We start from the raw sequence: 17,066 nt of genomic DNA, 5'->3' as shown, positions 1-17,066 counted from the left end.
TCGTTATAATATAAATATGTATGTATGAAATTTGCATATGCATATATGTATAGGTCTAAAGTTGGATCCATGCAGATTTTATCTGCTGCAGACCAGAAACATAACGAAATTAAATTGTGATTAGCTTTGATGCACAGATCGGCCAATGATTGATTTGGCAAGGCAAAAGTATTAACAATAAACTCACGTTACAAGTAAATAGTACACACAAAACAATTCAAATCAAATTGAACTTTTACAATTACTTTAACCGATTCATTTAATATTTAATTACATACACATAAGTGATAAAAAACTTGTTTAACATACTGTACACAATTATGTAAAATGATTTCCAACTAAACTTACGAGACTAACGAGTATCTAAACTGTGTCTTGCTGTTGTTGTAAATGCCTTGCATACACAAGCACACACACACACATACACACACACACACACATGCATACAAATAAATAAATATTTATTTATTTATATGTATATATAAATATTCGCACACAGTGGATTTTTGTGTGCTTTTGGGTTTAAACATGATTTTTACACAGTTGCTATGGGACTTAGCTTAAGAATTACTCTAGGTGTGTGTGTGTGTGCGTGTGTTTCTATTGTTATATATTTTATTTATGTAAATTTGTCTTCGTTATTTATAAGTATTTATGTATCTTTTGGTTTTTGTGTTGTTAAATTCTAACATTGAAATAGCTTAAATAGGATTCTCATACTTTACTATATATTCCATTTTGTGTTTGCGCTGTAATTCAGTTATTGTGTCGTATTGTAGGTTCTTAGGTCAAGAAAATGCGTCTGTAGCAGGAAATTAACAAAAAAAACCAATTTATGTTGAGTAACAGTTGGAAATGTAGGTAGTGTGTACCGACACTGAAGGGATATATTTAGATGTAGATACTTACCTAACGACAACCGTATTCAGCAGCAAACAGGGCGCCAGCATCGACCTAAATATGTGCGTGATGCGATCGGCCGAGGAGGTCTTGCGCCGTGAGATGGCAGCCATATTGTCGCCTGCAAGTGACAGAGGGGGGAGAAGGAGAGAGCGAGAGCGAGAGAGAGAGAGAGAGAGAGAGAGATAAAGGGACATGGTATAAATTTGAATTAGAATTTGTATAGAATTACTGGCGACAGATACGCTGCATTTTCATTAACATTTTAATAAGCTGCAGGCGGGCGCGTAATTTGCATATTTTCATTTACACTTCTTATCGTGATGGCTATTTGAATGCTAAAATCATGCTAAAGAAATTCAATTTGGCCGCGAGGCAGCCATGCAAATTGCATGCAACTGTAACGTGCAACAAGCACTGCAAACCCTAAACAACCGAGTTTCCCTCGACCCACTCTTAGCAATTTGCGCTCTAATGCAATGCTTAAAATGAGCATCTGCATTCTCTGCGACAGCAGCTGGTTAATCTCCCCCCCGGTTTGGCTTAGCCAGTGCTCATCTGCGATTCTCACCTTTAGATACAAATACATAAATGCTAGCTGGCTCGGTGTTGCTGGCGGAGCAGGTGTAGTTGCCAGAGTCTGTGATTTGGGGCTCCCGTATGATGAGACGGCTCTGCGTGCGCGGCCCCGGTGTCGTCTCAATGGATATGTCCCGCCTGGAGTCATAGTAGTTAATGAGACGTTCATTTTTCTGCCAGTACACGTACTGCGGTGGTGTTGGACTCTGTTCACAAAGAGAATTACAATTTAATATTAAGCATACACAGTGTGATTGCTTATTGGTGGAAAATTACAACACTTGATCATATTATTAATGTTTATTCATTCCGAAATATTGCTCTTTAATTAAGATACTGCAGATAATTGATGTATGATTCCTAATTTTAAATGTCAACTTTTAGATAATTTTAGTGGCATTAGACAAGCCATCAATATTGAATACGTTATTATTTTAAATAGAAAGCAATCTGATAATAAAATAATCAATTGTGTAATCGTTGTTTGAGTGACTTATTTTCTATTTATTAACTTAACCCATTTTTGGAGATACTTGTTCTTACCTTCTCAATAATGCAAACCAAATTGATGGTTGAGCCCATGTCGACATGCAGTTCACCGGAGCCAAGAATGAATGCCTCCGGCACAACCACTTGAAGATTCACAAAGTGCGAGATGATACCAGTCGGTGTTGAGACCTGTGCGATAAACCAAGCGAAGTCAACAATTGAGGACGAGTACGAGTACGAAGGAGAGTGCAAGTTTAAGTTTGATTCGTATACGTAATCAACTAGAACGTTAATACATCAGTGAACTCTGAGCAATGGCCAGTCAGTGTTAGCATTAAGTTTATACAACTGCTTACCCTTCCTTACCCTTGCCCCCTTCCTTAGCAACCCACCCGCTACTGGACCAGTGAAACGTTTTGACTGCAAGAAATGTTGCACTCATTGAAATGCAAATCAAACAATTTCAATTTGGCACGCAAAATGAAACAAAAATGAGTATTTTATATATAAGTGGAAAAGTGCTGGCGCTTCCTACACGTTGCACACCGAAAAAAAAAAAAACAACCGGCTGGCAGGCATGATGGTGGCTCAGCTCAGTCCGGGCACCAATTGCACTGCCATGCAAAAAGGAAAAATAATCATTTCGGCATATTTGCATGCAGGACTCGTAGCGCTCAGCTGAGCTGGCTGCCCCGTCTGACAGACTAGCTCGACCGGCCCGGTTGGCAGATAGTTTTTGTGTTAGGAGTAGTTCTGGCATGTGGATTGTCTTTCGCTCTTATTGAAATTGCATGCAAACAATTTTGAAATTGAAGATACGTTTTTGAAGCTGCCGGCTCCGCCTCGTGACCCGACCGCCCCGCTACGCCCTTGCAACTGCAAGTCTGGGAGCACCACTTGTACGGTTGCTGCACAGAGTTACTGTCAAGTGTCCATTTCAGACGTTGCCAAACTTTGTTGCTTTTCGGTTAGTTGTTTCCTACTTCCCCATTGCTGAGTGTGTGCGTGTATGTGTGCGCATGCTCTATTTTATACAACCTCTCCATTCTTTTTGTGGTTAAAAAAGATGCCTTTAACCATATCCGCATGACTTTCGGCTTTGTCTGCTGGCTTACTTTTGCATTACTTTGAATGCATGTCAGTACACACACACACACACACACACCACACACAGACACACACATACACATCAGGACACTACATGATCCGGGGCGTGTGTGCAAGTCACTGGCTAAATTTGTCAATGTCCAGTTTATCTGGCATCCGCAGCGTCTGCGCCTGACAGTCACATGCTTTCGGCAGTGCCAGGCAGCGAGCCTGTCAACGTCAGGAACATGCGGATTCAGATGCGGTTGCGGATGTGCATCTGGATGCCAATGCAAATGCGGATGCGCAGAAGACCAGCAGGTTGCTTTAAATCGAAGCTGTTTGCATATAAAATACCCTATTTGCATACTACAATTAAATCATGTGCCGTGTAAAAATCGACAGTGATGTGGAACTCAGCGTGAACCAAGCCATAAGCGAAACACGAGGCGAAAAAATAAAAAATAAACCCGAAAACCTCAATATTGCGTATTTGCGCTCGTTCTCTGTAAAATGGTGCATATGCAAATCTACTTTAGTTCATTTCAACTGCATTGCATGCATAAAATATAGAATATCCATTTATATATATATATATATATATGGATAAATATATGAATTTCTTTTTTTTTGCTGACGCTCACTCACCTGGCACTCGTACATGCCGTGATCCCGGCGCTGCACAAACTTTATCTGTAGCGTCCACATATTGGAGCCGGGCGTGTGGAGTATCGCAAAGCGCTCATCATTTGTATAGAGTTGGGCGCCCGAGGATAATATATGCCAGTCCCGGCGCCGTATCCAAGATATTTGATTCTGCGTCACAAAAATATATATTAAACACAATCATATTAACGACTGAACTGAGTTCGGATCAAATGCCAAAGGCGGTGCAAAGAAATGTTTTTGGATAAACGCTTAAAACTAGGCCATATAAAGTTGAAAATTCCGTTACGGTACATGTGCATGCAATTAGTGCCACATCTGGCTGTGATTATATAACATATAAATGTGATTAAAAAAAATCACATCAAATGGGTTATTTTTGTGGATGTGGGTGTATGTGAAAATAAATTAAAACTTGTGACAAGCTGTTTTTAATGCGCCTCGTTGTGAAGTCCACAACAGGTTGCTCTTTTAATTACATTTTAATGCGACTCAAATGCAAAATACCAAAAAAGTTTAAGAAGTGATTAAGGAAGATATTTGTATGGAAATTTATTATTTATTATTCAGTGGACTCCTGAGATCTATTGGATTGATCTCAGTAATTTATTTATTTTTATTTAAATCCAATTTAAAATGCGAAAACTTTAACTATAACTTTCTCATGAACGTCAGTTCTAAATTATTCGACCCGCAACTGAGGGAAATATGCGGTCAAAGCTCGTAAGGAAAACACGCAACTATAATATTGACTTATATGTGTGTGTGCTTTGGCAGTCCAACGACAACAAAAGCGATTGAGCTTTATCCCTACTTCCGCCAGTTATAAACAATAATAATGTTATTTGTTCCCAAATGGGTAAATGCAATTACTTAAATAAAATAAATGCAGAAATTTGAAATAACAAAAAGTTAGTGAAATTTGAGCAACGTTGAAGTGCATAACAACTGACATATTTATACTTAATCATATTTAAGCCATTGCATAACATTTGTCCAAAATACGCGTACAAATTGTGCATGATTAAAATTTATTTTATCACTTTTCATCGACGGTATGAACGTTTTTCTTTTAGCTTACGTGTCAATACTTGAGTGTCTAATAATAAATATTTTGCTCTGGCTCTGATTAATTAATGTTTTGGCACATACTTGCTCAAATAATGGGGTCGTCTATTGCGTGTCGCATTTAGCCATTTAATTGCTTGTTAGCAAACGTTGAATGGCAAACAAAGTGTACACAATGTCATGTCAAACGTTTGCTGGCTTTCAGCTGCAAATTAAGCTCATATTTGTATTTCGTGCTCAACTGCCAAACAAATTGGTCTTTTGCGTGCCCAATTTCACGAACGAAATGAAATTTAAATAAACAGGAAAGACAGAAAAAAGCAAAAGTACTAGATAAATGTCATATAATTCAAAAACCGAAATTTATACAAAAAATTTGCACCTCAAATTACAAAAGAATATAAAATTCAGTTCTGAAACGCTTTCAGCGATGCGGTCAAATCCACTAAAATGCGGCTATTGTAGCATGCATACAACTACAGTACGATAAATATACATATTGTTTTTTGTGCTAGAAAGTGGGATGGCCTTGTACAAGAGGCGGCACAATTAGAGAGTCAAAAACAAACCCAATTTACACCCACTCTGTCCACGCCGGTAACCTTGCAGACCAGGAAGGCAGTGCCACCCAGCTGAACGGTCGTATTATGCGCCATCAGCTGTATGAGAGAGAAGTAAGGAAATGTGGAAGAGAAAGAGAGAGAGAAAAACACAAGACAAAAAGTTAAAAGTTCATTTTTTATGTGGAAGGTATGCAAAGGTAGAAAGGTATAAAGAGAAAGCAAAGGGCAACAAATAACCACACAAACTGCGAGCCACGTCGCGCTATTAGTCAGCAGAATACAGCGAACGGCAGACAAAGCTCCATTTATTATATATACTTGTAAATGTATGTAAATGAATATATATATATATATATATATATATATATATACTGGATCTGAGCAGTGTCTAAGTAGTTAAGGGCAGTTGTGGCGTGGCCTTTTTGGATAATTAGATTCGTTGCGAGAATGAATGAAATATAAATAAGCACTAAAGATTAATCAGACATGGGGCGTCTTCATGTTGTATGGTAATTAGCATTACACTGGTCAAAACAATTTGAATGTGTTTCGTATGAACATATTGATCAAGAGAATATGTCAAGGCTCCTAGTCCTGCCGAAGAACCCTTGACATGGACACAAGTGCCACTTGCGGCACTTGTTGCAAGAACAACTGCATAAGCAGCACCAGCAACACCTTTTGAAGTCAATTCAATTCGATTTTAAAACACACTTTCGTAGCACTTCATCAATGTCGCAGTTTGAGCAATCACTTGGGCTTTTGATCCACCTACCTCGCTGTCCTCGAACATGGGGCTGTCACTGGAGTCGAGATTATTATCCAATTTTGAGTCGGCACTTATACCGCCGCGCATCCATAGCTTCTTCCAATCGTTATCTGTGAGTATTGACTTTTGATCTGCAATCAATAATATATATATATATATATATATATGTATATGTATGTGTGTATATATATTAAGGAAAAAGCGTTAGACAATTGACTGACAAATAAGCTAGTTGCCAGGTCAAAGGTGCAATCACCTTAATTGCGTTAAAGGTCACTTGGGCTACACTTTAGCTACAGTTCGAGTTGCCAGTTTTCAATTTGAGTTTGTGATTGCTGTTGGGATTGCAATCAGTAAATGCGCCCCAAATATGTAACTTTTTAGGTCGCACTGCAAATTGAAAGATAAAAGATGTAATATTATCGAAATCACTAACTTGCAATCCTTCTACCTGCTGCTATTTGCCGACAAATTCAGTTACAACTGTTGAAATAATAAAGCAATTGATTGACATACGAAAGCTCAGCGTGTTATTTACGATTATTGGCACTACATGGCATTTATTGATTTCCCTTCTTCGCTTCTCGCTTGTCGCCTTCTCACATGCTCCAAAAATACCAAACACAATAACAAAATGACAGAAGACAAACTGATTTTTATTGTCCTTGTATAATTTGTGTTTATTTTTGGAGCACGCAATGTGCTTATATTATATTATACTATATCAGGCATGTTTCTGGGGCACAAATTATAAGTTAAAAATAAAGAAGTTAACAATCGAAATTCATTCCACATTTTTCGATTTTCTTTCAAGTGCGCCTCGTAGTGATCACCTGCAACATCATTATTTTGGTTTGTTCAATACAAAGTACAATAAACTAAAGAGAGATTCAGAGGATGTTTTTCTGGAACCGACATTCCATGCAGTGCCTAACAAATATGGTATGTAATAAGTCTAATTTGTGCAATTATATTAACATAATTCAATGTGTTCCAGTGATCTGCTATTTGAATAAGCTCTACGATTTAATAAGTTGATGAACTTTGACGCACGGTTCAAAAGAGTAGCAGATTAATCATATTACGATGCATAAATAAATTACTTAAGACAAAAACAAAGTCTTCAAAGGGCCTTGACATTGTTAAGAGGATTAAAAGATGACGAGACTCACCCACCCTATGAATGGTGTAGTAAATAGCTTATTCTCGTACTGCTTGGCTACGTTGTTGAACAATTGGTAGCATTGACATTATTATTATGCTATTATGAAATATATAGATACATCATTGGGCCATTGACATTTAATATTTACCAAGTCATACATTAACATCAAATTAAAGTAGGAAGTATCGCTGCCCTTTTTCTTTTAATATTTTCTATGCCTCATATCCAATTTACCTTTTGCCTACTAATCCCCTACATTAGTGTTATTATACATAATATTTTGTAATTAGTAAAAGTATGGCAATAACAACTTGAACGCTTCCAACCAGGAATCGATATATACTGCTTACACACAATTGAAGCTAATTTAAATACAAGCATTGTGAGTATCAGGTATTTGCGAGGTGCCTCCTATTCGGCTACTGGCCAATGGGCAACTTATTTACTGCTGATTAGTATGCAATTTATGAAGTATACGCCGCAGGCTAATTTAAATCAGGCAACTGCAACTACAATTCTTAGGTCTAATTAGGAAAGTTTGATCGCCTAGGCAACCTGAATGGGTAACTTGTAGCCAAATTAAATTTCCGCCACGTTGCTTCCGAGTTAAGTCCTTTACTTGATGTAGTATTTTTTAATGGGTTGCGTGCTCAAGCAGCTGGAATATGAGTAACTAAGTTAGGTAGGCAAGCAGCCGGCTGTTTATTAAACTGAGATTGGGCTAGCGTAATATAAACATAGAGCCGTGTTGTAAAAAGGAATTTAATCAATCAATCTATCAATCAGCAGTGCGTATTGCACGAAAAACTTTTAAACAGACAGCCACGCATGAGAGCTTCGTTCGGCCTTGCGGCCCAACCCCCATATTCTGCTCACCTGCTTGGCAAATTGGTTGTGTGAGAATGAAAAATCCAAAGCCGTGCGCAACATTTCCCTCCCATTTTTCCGACTCTGTCTTTACCTAGTGTCTGCCGTTCAGACTATAAAACACAGCGTAGCGAGCTCGCACTTTTATTGCCTCGTAAATTTTTATAGTTCATACTTTAGGCATGCGTATACAATAGCCGAAACTCGGCATCCTCTCCTCACATCCTTAGCCAATCTCATGTGTCTATGTGTCTTTGTATATATATGAGCACTTTTGGCTGTTCACTTGTATTTGTTATTGAATTTGTATTCGTTTACGTAGTTGCGGAGTACATGCGCATTGTCCTTTGTTCGCGCTGTTTTGCTATGACGTCAAAGTCTCTTTGGTGTTCGTTTCTCCCTTGCGATTTTGGTCACGCTGCATTGAGTTTAAATTTGTTTATTTATTTGTATGTAAGGGCATTAAAATTGTCTGCGGACAATAACAATGCGCCATTAATAACACAAAATATGGCAGAAGCGGGACAAAGGCAGAGACTTTATGACGGGTCAGGTCGATTTTGGTGGTCAACAAAAAAATGAAATAAAAACACTTATATATATATATATATAGAAGATAAATGGCTGATTCTAACAAATATTTAGCTGAAGAGCCACACAAAAAAACCAAAAGATGTATAAATTCTTTATCTTTGCATTTGTATGCATGACAGCTCAAACCGAGGCACAAACAGCTAAACACACACATATACATAGAGTCGCAAGTCGAAATATATTGCGCATGTTAAGAGGAATGTAAATGCTCAGACACAAACACAAATACTTGGACAAAAAAGCCAACGCACGCCCAGCCCCACAGCAGCGACTAAGGTCAAGTGCCTGCCGCACTATGAGTATACTATCGGAATAGTGTCGGTATGTGTGGGGCCAAACGCTATAATAGTAAAAAAACACGCACTGCTAATAAAATGGCTAAAAGTCGCGTATTTCAACGAGTCGCTTTCTTTCACTGCTTTCTCGGTGCTGGTGCTACTGCTGGTGCTTCTGGTGCGGCTACTGCTTGCTACGTGCGCATGTCAGCTGCCTGCGGCTTAGGCGTGTGAATTATATTATGCCTGAAAGTAGGCAACTGTAATAAAACTTGCGCAAAAAGCAATGGAAATGGCGACCGGCAGCGCCTTCGTCCAATGGCCGCCCGCAACCGGATGTCTTGCAAAAATGGCAAAAGCAGCACAAATCGTTAGAAGGGCGCAATACTCGACAAGAAGTTGCCCTGTAACTGGCTGAAAATTAGATTTAACTGACAAAAAGTTGACACTCAACATAAAATGGCAAACATGACATTCTCATTTATTTATGTCTCAAAATTTCAATTTTTCTTTTATAAAAACTTGCTTGCTAAATTCTGAGAGGGAAGCAAGCTAGTTTCATCAACAATTATTTAATTTTCTACATCACTTTATTTCCAGCACTGAAGCACTCTTAACAAATTATTCTGCAGTACATTTTTTGCTGTTTTGTATACTTTTTATTTTTAAAATTACTTGTCTGTTAAGGTTACTCTTTTCTAACAAATTGTTGGATACAGGGTATACAAATTATGAAGTAGCACAGTTCTCTTTTCGTTATTCATTCCATTTCCCTTACATACAAGAGAGGAATATATGTATTATATATATACATATATATATATATATATATATGTATATATACGTTTGTTGGGCTGAGTAACTGAAAAGCGATAAATAATGAAGTCAGCAAGTGCGACTGGCGTGGCTTGCATGTTTATTATTAATAATAAATATTTCTTGTCAATCTTGCGAGCGTTTAAGTTCTATGGCCCCAGAGCACGACACATGGCTGTTGATAGCGCTCGTTTCTGTTTCTGTTTGTTATTGTTATTGTTGTTTTTGTAGTTGTTGGTGCTGCTCCTTGTGCGCACTTGTCATGTTTTTCAAAATGATTATTTATCTGTCTTCTTTGACTTGCCCCAACGCCCAACCACCGAACATCGAACACCATCCACTACTTAACTGTCACCTCCCGCCCTACTCTCAAGTGCTCTATTCTCACATATCCTCACGGCGTATGCGTAATATTTTAATGCCCTGCCAATATGCTGGCGTTGTCTGCTGCCAGTTAAGCCTGAAAGCTGCTTAAGTCAACGCTCCCTGGCAGCGTGGCCAAAGTGCTTAGCAGTTTTTAAGCTGTGTCCCTTCCGGTGCGCTGCCTGCTCCGGGCCACCAACCAGTTGTCAGCTGCCAGCTGCCTTAACCTGAGCTCAACCCCGTAAGCTAAAGATCCTGCATCTAGCGTTACAAATGCCTCGAGCTTAATATGAAAACCACTAAGAAAATTTGCAAAATAGCTGAAATTTTACAGCGCATTAGTGGAGCATCCAAAGGCAAAACTCATTTGCACTTGAAACATGAGCGCGAGCGTAAACAAAGTCAAAGGCGCGAACGAAAAAGAAAGACTGCAAGTCTGCGAAGTGTGTGTGTGTGTGTGTGTGTGGTTGTGCTTGTGCGAGTGTAAAGCTGCCCCAACGACCTTGACGCCCGCCCCCCATGTGAGACACAAGCAGACAGGGAAAGAGGGTGACTCGAATGAAGAGAAAGAGAAAGGAAAACAGTGGGTGTAGGCGACAGATACTGACACGTGTGTGTCAGCTGCTGCTGTTGTTGCCTGGCTGTCAGCGGAAAGTGCTAAGCTGAGTAATTTTTTTTTTTTGTGTGTTTTGGCCATAACTTAGGCAGACGCCAGCTAACATATACACAATATATATATGGGAAATGCTGCTTTAACTTTTTTTTTTTTGTTTTTTAACTCAAACCGAATGATCCTGGGGAGTTTCTTGCTTTCTGCAAAACTGTCAGTTGCGAGTTGTATATCGCATTTTCCACTGTGCTTGTAGTGTGAATTATTTGCATATTTCACATTTTCATTTGTTTGGCTAACGCACTTCAAAAGTCTATTTAAAAAAAAGTTTATTTTTTAGGTTCAGCATAGATTTTTAAGCCACAAGGCGTGGCAATAAATTTTCAATTTTTGCGATGTCACGCGATCTTGCCACACTCCGCCATCTCGATGCGGGGGCCCGGAGGCTGCGTAATGAGCGACCCGCGAACCGATAAGGTGTCGCCGTTGCCGCTGTTGCCTTAATAATTTATGCGTAACGCGTTTGGCCAGCCAAAAAAAAGCCTAAAACGCCAACGAAAACAAGAAGAAGAAGAAGAAGGAAAACAAAAGGCAAGAGCAGTAGGCAATGGGGCTCATGGTGCTTTTAGGTCAAAACCAAAGCCACAAGGGCAAAAGTAACAGTGACGGTAAGAATAACAACAACAACCACTAGAGGAAGCGCGGCCGCGGCAAAAATAAAAACAACAACAACAACAACAAAAACAAATGGTGAGGCGCCCCTTAACGCTAATCTCTCCCCTGTGTATTTTTCATTATCCTTATTATTTGTGAATGTTACGTGTTGGCCATAACTTACAGGGGCTAACGATGCGTATACGTGATGCCGTGTAGCGAGACTTGCATACACACACACGTTCTCCTACACACACACACACACACACACACACACACCCACATTCACACCCACACCCACACCCAATAAACAAATAGCGCTGGGGTGCGGCATGCTTTTAGGCGCCGTCGTCCATTTAAACCAAATTAGCAGGAGGTCAAAAAAAAAAAACAACCGCGGACTGAGGCCGCCAAAATCCTGAGTGAGCTTAATGAAAAATTAATAATTGTTTGCCAAGCAATTGCTGCCGACATCTTTAAAATGCTTATCTGCCAAAAACTTAGGCCAAAAATCAACCTGCTCCAAACGATTGCCTATAAACTGAAAACTGAAACTGCCTTCAGTCGCTGCAAGCTCAAAATTTAATGACAAGCAAAGAAGTATGGAACGACTTTGTAGAGTGAATTGTCGCTTTAGCTATTAATGAAAATATTTAGTTTTAAAGTTTGAGCCGCAGGTGCATGCTTAGCGCCAAAGTGTTGGAATTTAACGCTGCCGCTGTCGGCCAAATAAAATTGGCTAGAATAATAAATCCGTAAATTGGCAAAGTTGAGTTTGCCTTGGATTAGGAGTTTAATTGTTGGGCGTGGCAGCAGCTCGCACAACAGTTCATTCCGTTCTTTATGCAAATAATAAAATAAACTGCCGCTTACTTTGAGGCGCCGCTTAAAATCTCATTTAAATTCAATTGTCAGGCCACTAAACTCAAAACTGGCAACTTAAACTGGCTATTAGCCAGCATCTAAACGTTTGCTGAAATTGTTCGAGCGGTATTAATTAAATACCGTGCTCACTCACCTGGCTCCAGCGTGGTGGCCAGCAGCAGCGTGGGCAAGCAGAGCAGCAGAATGCGCAGTTCCATTGAATGCAGCGGCACACGCAGTAGCCGTAAGCGCAGCAGCCGTGGCGGCATCATTTGTGGCAGGTTCACTTTCTTCTCTCTTGTAGTTTTCTGCTCGTTGCTCGACTGCTCTTCCTGCGTACTTTTACTTAGCTGGCGTCTTCAAGCGCGACTACAGCACACAATGGCACATCGATGTTGATGTTGGTGTTGGTGTTGGCGTTCTTGGTCGCGTATTAGTGTTAATGGTTTTTTGAATGAACGCGCTGTTTCCTTTCAGCAATGGTAGCACAATGGCATCACCAACTAACACACATATGCCTGTTGTTTTGCTTGTTGTTGTTGATGTTGTTCTCTGGCCTGATGCGCTGATAAATGATGCTGCTGGCTCTGCTTACTTCGATGGTGCAGCGTAGCCCTTTTCTACCGCTTCTTATTTCCTATTTTGTTGGGCCGCTTTGTTGTCGCTTGTCAATGCGTTGTCTGTTGTTGTGCTCCGCGCGCTATTTTATACACCCGTGACAACGATAGCAACAAGCACAACACAGCACACCGCCCTCCTTGTCTCTCTGTCTATATATATTTATATGTATTTGTATATGTATCAAATTTGCAGCTGGTTGCTTGGCTCTTTCTTTACTCGAAGTTGGTTAGTTTGCTCCTGCCACTGAGCGAGGACGGGGCAAAACTTGCATGTTCTCCATCATTTTTCATGTCACTGCGCATTAGCACATTAAGCCACGAGTATGTATTGTTGCTATTGTAGTAATGTTGCTGTTGTGTTGCTCCTGTGTTGCTATTGTGTCGCAAAGCAAAAAATTAACACCCGCTTTTTATGAAATTACATTCAATTTGCTGTAGTTGCTGTTTTTGCTTTTGCCTCTTTGTTTTTCCAACAACAACAACAACATGTCACGCGTCAAGTCGATGATGAATTACTTTTAATGTAATGTCTTTTCCAACAAGCATCTTTTTCCGTCTTCCGCCATGGGAATTGTAAGTTGTTTGTGCTGCTCTCTCATTAAGCACTGTCTGTCCCATGTAGTCAAGGCATTCTGTAAATCACGAATATAGACAATCTCAAATAAGTATATTATAAGTATATAATTTGTACATTAAGTGAATTCTAATGAGAAACTTTATGCTTTGAAAAAAGGATCGCTGCAAAATATAAACAAAAATATAAAAACGTGCTCCACCGCATTAAAATTAATTCAGTTTGGCAAAAGTGAGTTAAATTAAATTCAGAATTCGGAATACTCCATTCTGTTTTTATTTTAAAGTTTAAAATCGATATACACTTTTAATTTCTTCGCATTTGCATTTTGGTTGTAAGCTGTCAATTTACCCAATTAGAATACGAATGAGAGTACCACTGCTTGTGATTCTTTTTCCTGCTCTTTATGAGCGGATTTGTTTCAGTTGCACTAAATTGAATTGCCTGCTGTTCTATAGAGCATTTGGCATTGTAATTGGCCAGCTTCCGCTGTGCCTTACAATCGTTCCTAATTGTGTGTATACAAAAGTGTAAGCTCCTTCATTCATTTGCATAGTGAATGGAATTTATTTATTGTGCCAGCAAATTTGCCACATTATTTATAGGTCAGCAAGAACCACTAGCCGCAACATGCCCCACAGTTTATGCAAAATGGACCGCCAAAGTAATGAATTGCTTCAAGACTGTTGAGGTCAAAACGCATAAAGAGCTTCTTGAGATTCTGGAAAAGATGATGACTGATTCCGCTGTTTGCTTGTTGTTTCTTCTTCTTTATCAAAATTTATTATTTATTTGTTTGCACGCACGACGAACTTTAGTATTTTTGTTTTTTTTTTTCTTAGCATTTTTATGCTTATACGCGTAAATATATTAAATTTGGCAATTTGGTCGAAAAGTTTTCGAGCAAACTCGTAATTTTTATCTGCTTTTTTACGCTGTTCTTTGTTTGCATATTATTCTTTTTATTTTATTTTTCATATATAACATATCCCAACGCACAAGTTGATGTCCCCAACCGCTGCCTCTATGGTCAACTCTGTGTGGTAGTCAACTAGAATATATTCGTTTTTTCATCACTGCATAGCTAAGCAAATAATACTAATGAATTTGAGAGCGACGTGGGTGAAAATTCAAATTGAAATTTCACCGCAAAATTGCTAAAACGGCCGCTACACATTTTAATTACAATACAATGTGGCAAGCAACTTTATGTATATATCTATATATATATATGTATATATATATATGTGTGTGTGTGTGTGTATGAAACTTTACTATTATATTTAATTAAGCAGCGTCCATGGCAACTTATTTGCAAAAAACATTAGCAAGTGTCATGTGGCATGAATTTATGACACACTCGTGTGCAATTCATTTAAATTGATAAAAGCAGCTGATGGCGAGTGTTGGCTGGAGCTGTGGTGGGTTTGTTTAGCTGCTTTTGCTACTTTCGTATCAAATGCAGCAGTTTAGAGTAATTCGCTGGAAAATGTCATGCAAGTTGAATGCTATTTTATGCGCCAATGTCTGTTTGTGTGTGTGTGTGTGTGAGCAACACAACTATGCACTTAAATGCAGTCACGTATTTACTCACACATACACATACACACTTACAAGCACTGTGACACAGAGCAAACGTACATATTATTATCTTGACACAATGGTGCCATAAAACTTAAAGACCCCCACAGCAGTTGCTGCCAGTGCTGCTGCTGCTGCCGCTGCCTTTTACCCGGCCCAACAACAGCACTGGGGCAGGGCAACAGGGGCAAATTGTTAGAGAAAGGAATAGCTCTATGAAGGACATGCCATTTGCCACCCACTTGCTGGCTTGCCGCCTCGGTCACGCTCTGTCTCTGTCTTTGTGCCTCTCTCTCTCTCTCTGTTTTCCTCTCTGGCTCTCTGCTTCTCTGTTTCTTGTGCTGTGCTTGTGCTTTCTTTTCATTGCACTCGCACTCGCATATGCACATTTGTTTGCATTTTACAGTGGAGGTGGTGAGGTCCCCTTTTTCTCGGGCATGTCCTGCTGCAGGCGCCTCGGGGCGCGTTGGAGGTTATATGGAAATTGTAATAAGTTGAAAACCAAAAAGCTGATGTCATGAGGTTAGTTGCTGTGGCTCAAGTTTCAAGCGACAATCATGTGCTTTTCTTTTGTATACTTGTTGTTGTTGGCTTTCGTTTAGTGCTGCTTGTTGTTATTGCGATTGTTATTGTTGCTGTTGCTGCTGCTGCTGCCGCTTCTGCTACTGTTATATGCTGACCTCATACTTCATTTTGTAGCTTTTGTTTGTCATGGCATGCGAAGGTTTTTGTTGTTGCATAATGCACTGAGCTTGGGCCCGATGTCGTTGGCGCTGTCGGAAATGTAACGGCATGCCACATGGTATATACACACACACACACACACACACACACACACATATACACCCTCAACTGCACAGACACACACTAAGACAGTCATAAATATTTCATATGCAACTGCTGTGCCGTATTATTGTTGACAGTAATTGAGAGAGAGGTCGTAGTAAATTATTTAAATGTTTATTTGGGGATTTGCAGATATAAGTTAGGCGCGCACACATAAGAAACCGTTACACAGCGATGGCAAGCTGGACCGCAGTGCGTATGATGGATGCCCAATTGCATTGGGGAGTCGTTAGCTAAAGCCAAACAAATCGCTTTTGCCTTATTTATATTTATTATTTCGCCAGCTTACGAAACAAATGTCGTTGATTAAGCGAATGTTCCACTTGTTGTTGTTGGCTTCGTGCTGTTGTTGCTGCAGCAAATTGTTAAGGGCATATTGTGTTTTGTGGGTGGTTGGCCTCTTAGGGCGTGGCCACAACCCGCAGATTTCAGCATTGCGAATTGTTGTACACTGTTAAATCGAGTTTCACAACTTTTTGCTTTTCGCAATTTGAGACCCGCAGACGTTGGTTTTTTAATTAGCGCTACTAATTCGACCAATTACATTTGTCGGTTAAATTATAATTTGTAGATAACTATTGAGCAATACGCACACACACACACACACACGCACACATGCATCATGAAATGTTGTCATTAGCCACAAGTTTAATGCATTTCAATTGCCGCAAAAGCAGCGCAAAGCAATACAACGAAACAATTGCCAATAGCCATAAATTTGCACGGCCATAACAATGTCCATTTTGTGGCCTGTATTGTGGATGCCACAACCGCCCCCCTCTCAGCCACAGCTCTGCAGCTTTAAATGGAAATTGCGCGTAACGCATTTTGATTGCACTTGAGTGCCAGCATAAAAATGCGCATTATATAAATTTCTCCCTTAAAGTGCTGCCCAGTTATTGTGGTTGTTGTTCCAGTTACAGATATTTTTGTTGTATTTGGTTGTTGTAGTTGTAATGTGCTTGTATCTACATATGCGCTCGCATGTGTAAGTGCCACTTTATTTCCGGTGGCGAGTGTGAACTTCCATCTCGCTTGCTCACACGCACGTAATAGTTTTGCGCCCATTTCCGTTTCTACTGCGTTGCACTTGAATAACTTTAAATTACGCCATTTT

General features: G+C 39.6%; 1 protein-coding gene and 1 long non-coding RNA gene across 2 annotated transcripts in view; both read right to left on the bottom strand.

Annotated features, from left to right (window-relative positions):
• Nucleotides 1-629: 629 nt before the first annotated feature.
• Nucleotides 630-13,239, bottom strand: LOC6560097 (hemicentin-2). The gene is made up of 9 exons (XM_043215557.1): nt 13,166-13,239; nt 12,483-12,685; nt 6,127-6,251; nt 5,358-5,447; nt 3,703-3,870; nt 2,023-2,157; nt 1,472-1,685; nt 910-1,021; nt 630-802 (listed from the first exon to the last, which is right to left on the bottom strand). Exons 1-9 carry the CDS (start codon nt 13,237-13,239, stop codon nt 784-786), a joined length of 1,140 nt encoding a protein of 379 aa, XP_043071492.1. The 3' UTR covers nt 630-783.
• Nucleotides 13,240-13,386: 147 nt separating this feature from the next.
• Nucleotides 13,387-17,066, bottom strand: part of LOC122322862 — a 55,685-nt gene continuing 52,005 nt past the window's right edge. The window contains exon 3 of the long non-coding RNA XR_006246910.1: nt 13,387-13,580. This is a non-coding gene — a long non-coding RNA (uncharacterized LOC122322862). The remainder of the gene's footprint in view (nt 13,581-17,066) is intronic.

The sequence above is a fragment of the Drosophila grimshawi genome, unplaced genomic scaffold, assembly GCF_018153295.1.
Source record: "Drosophila grimshawi isolate 15287-2541.00 unplaced genomic scaffold, ASM1815329v1 contig_1367, whole genome shotgun sequence".
NCBI classification, from domain to species: Eukaryota; Metazoa; Arthropoda; class Insecta; order Diptera; family Drosophilidae; genus Drosophila; species Drosophila grimshawi.
This window is presented reverse-complemented; position numbering and strand designations above follow the sequence as displayed.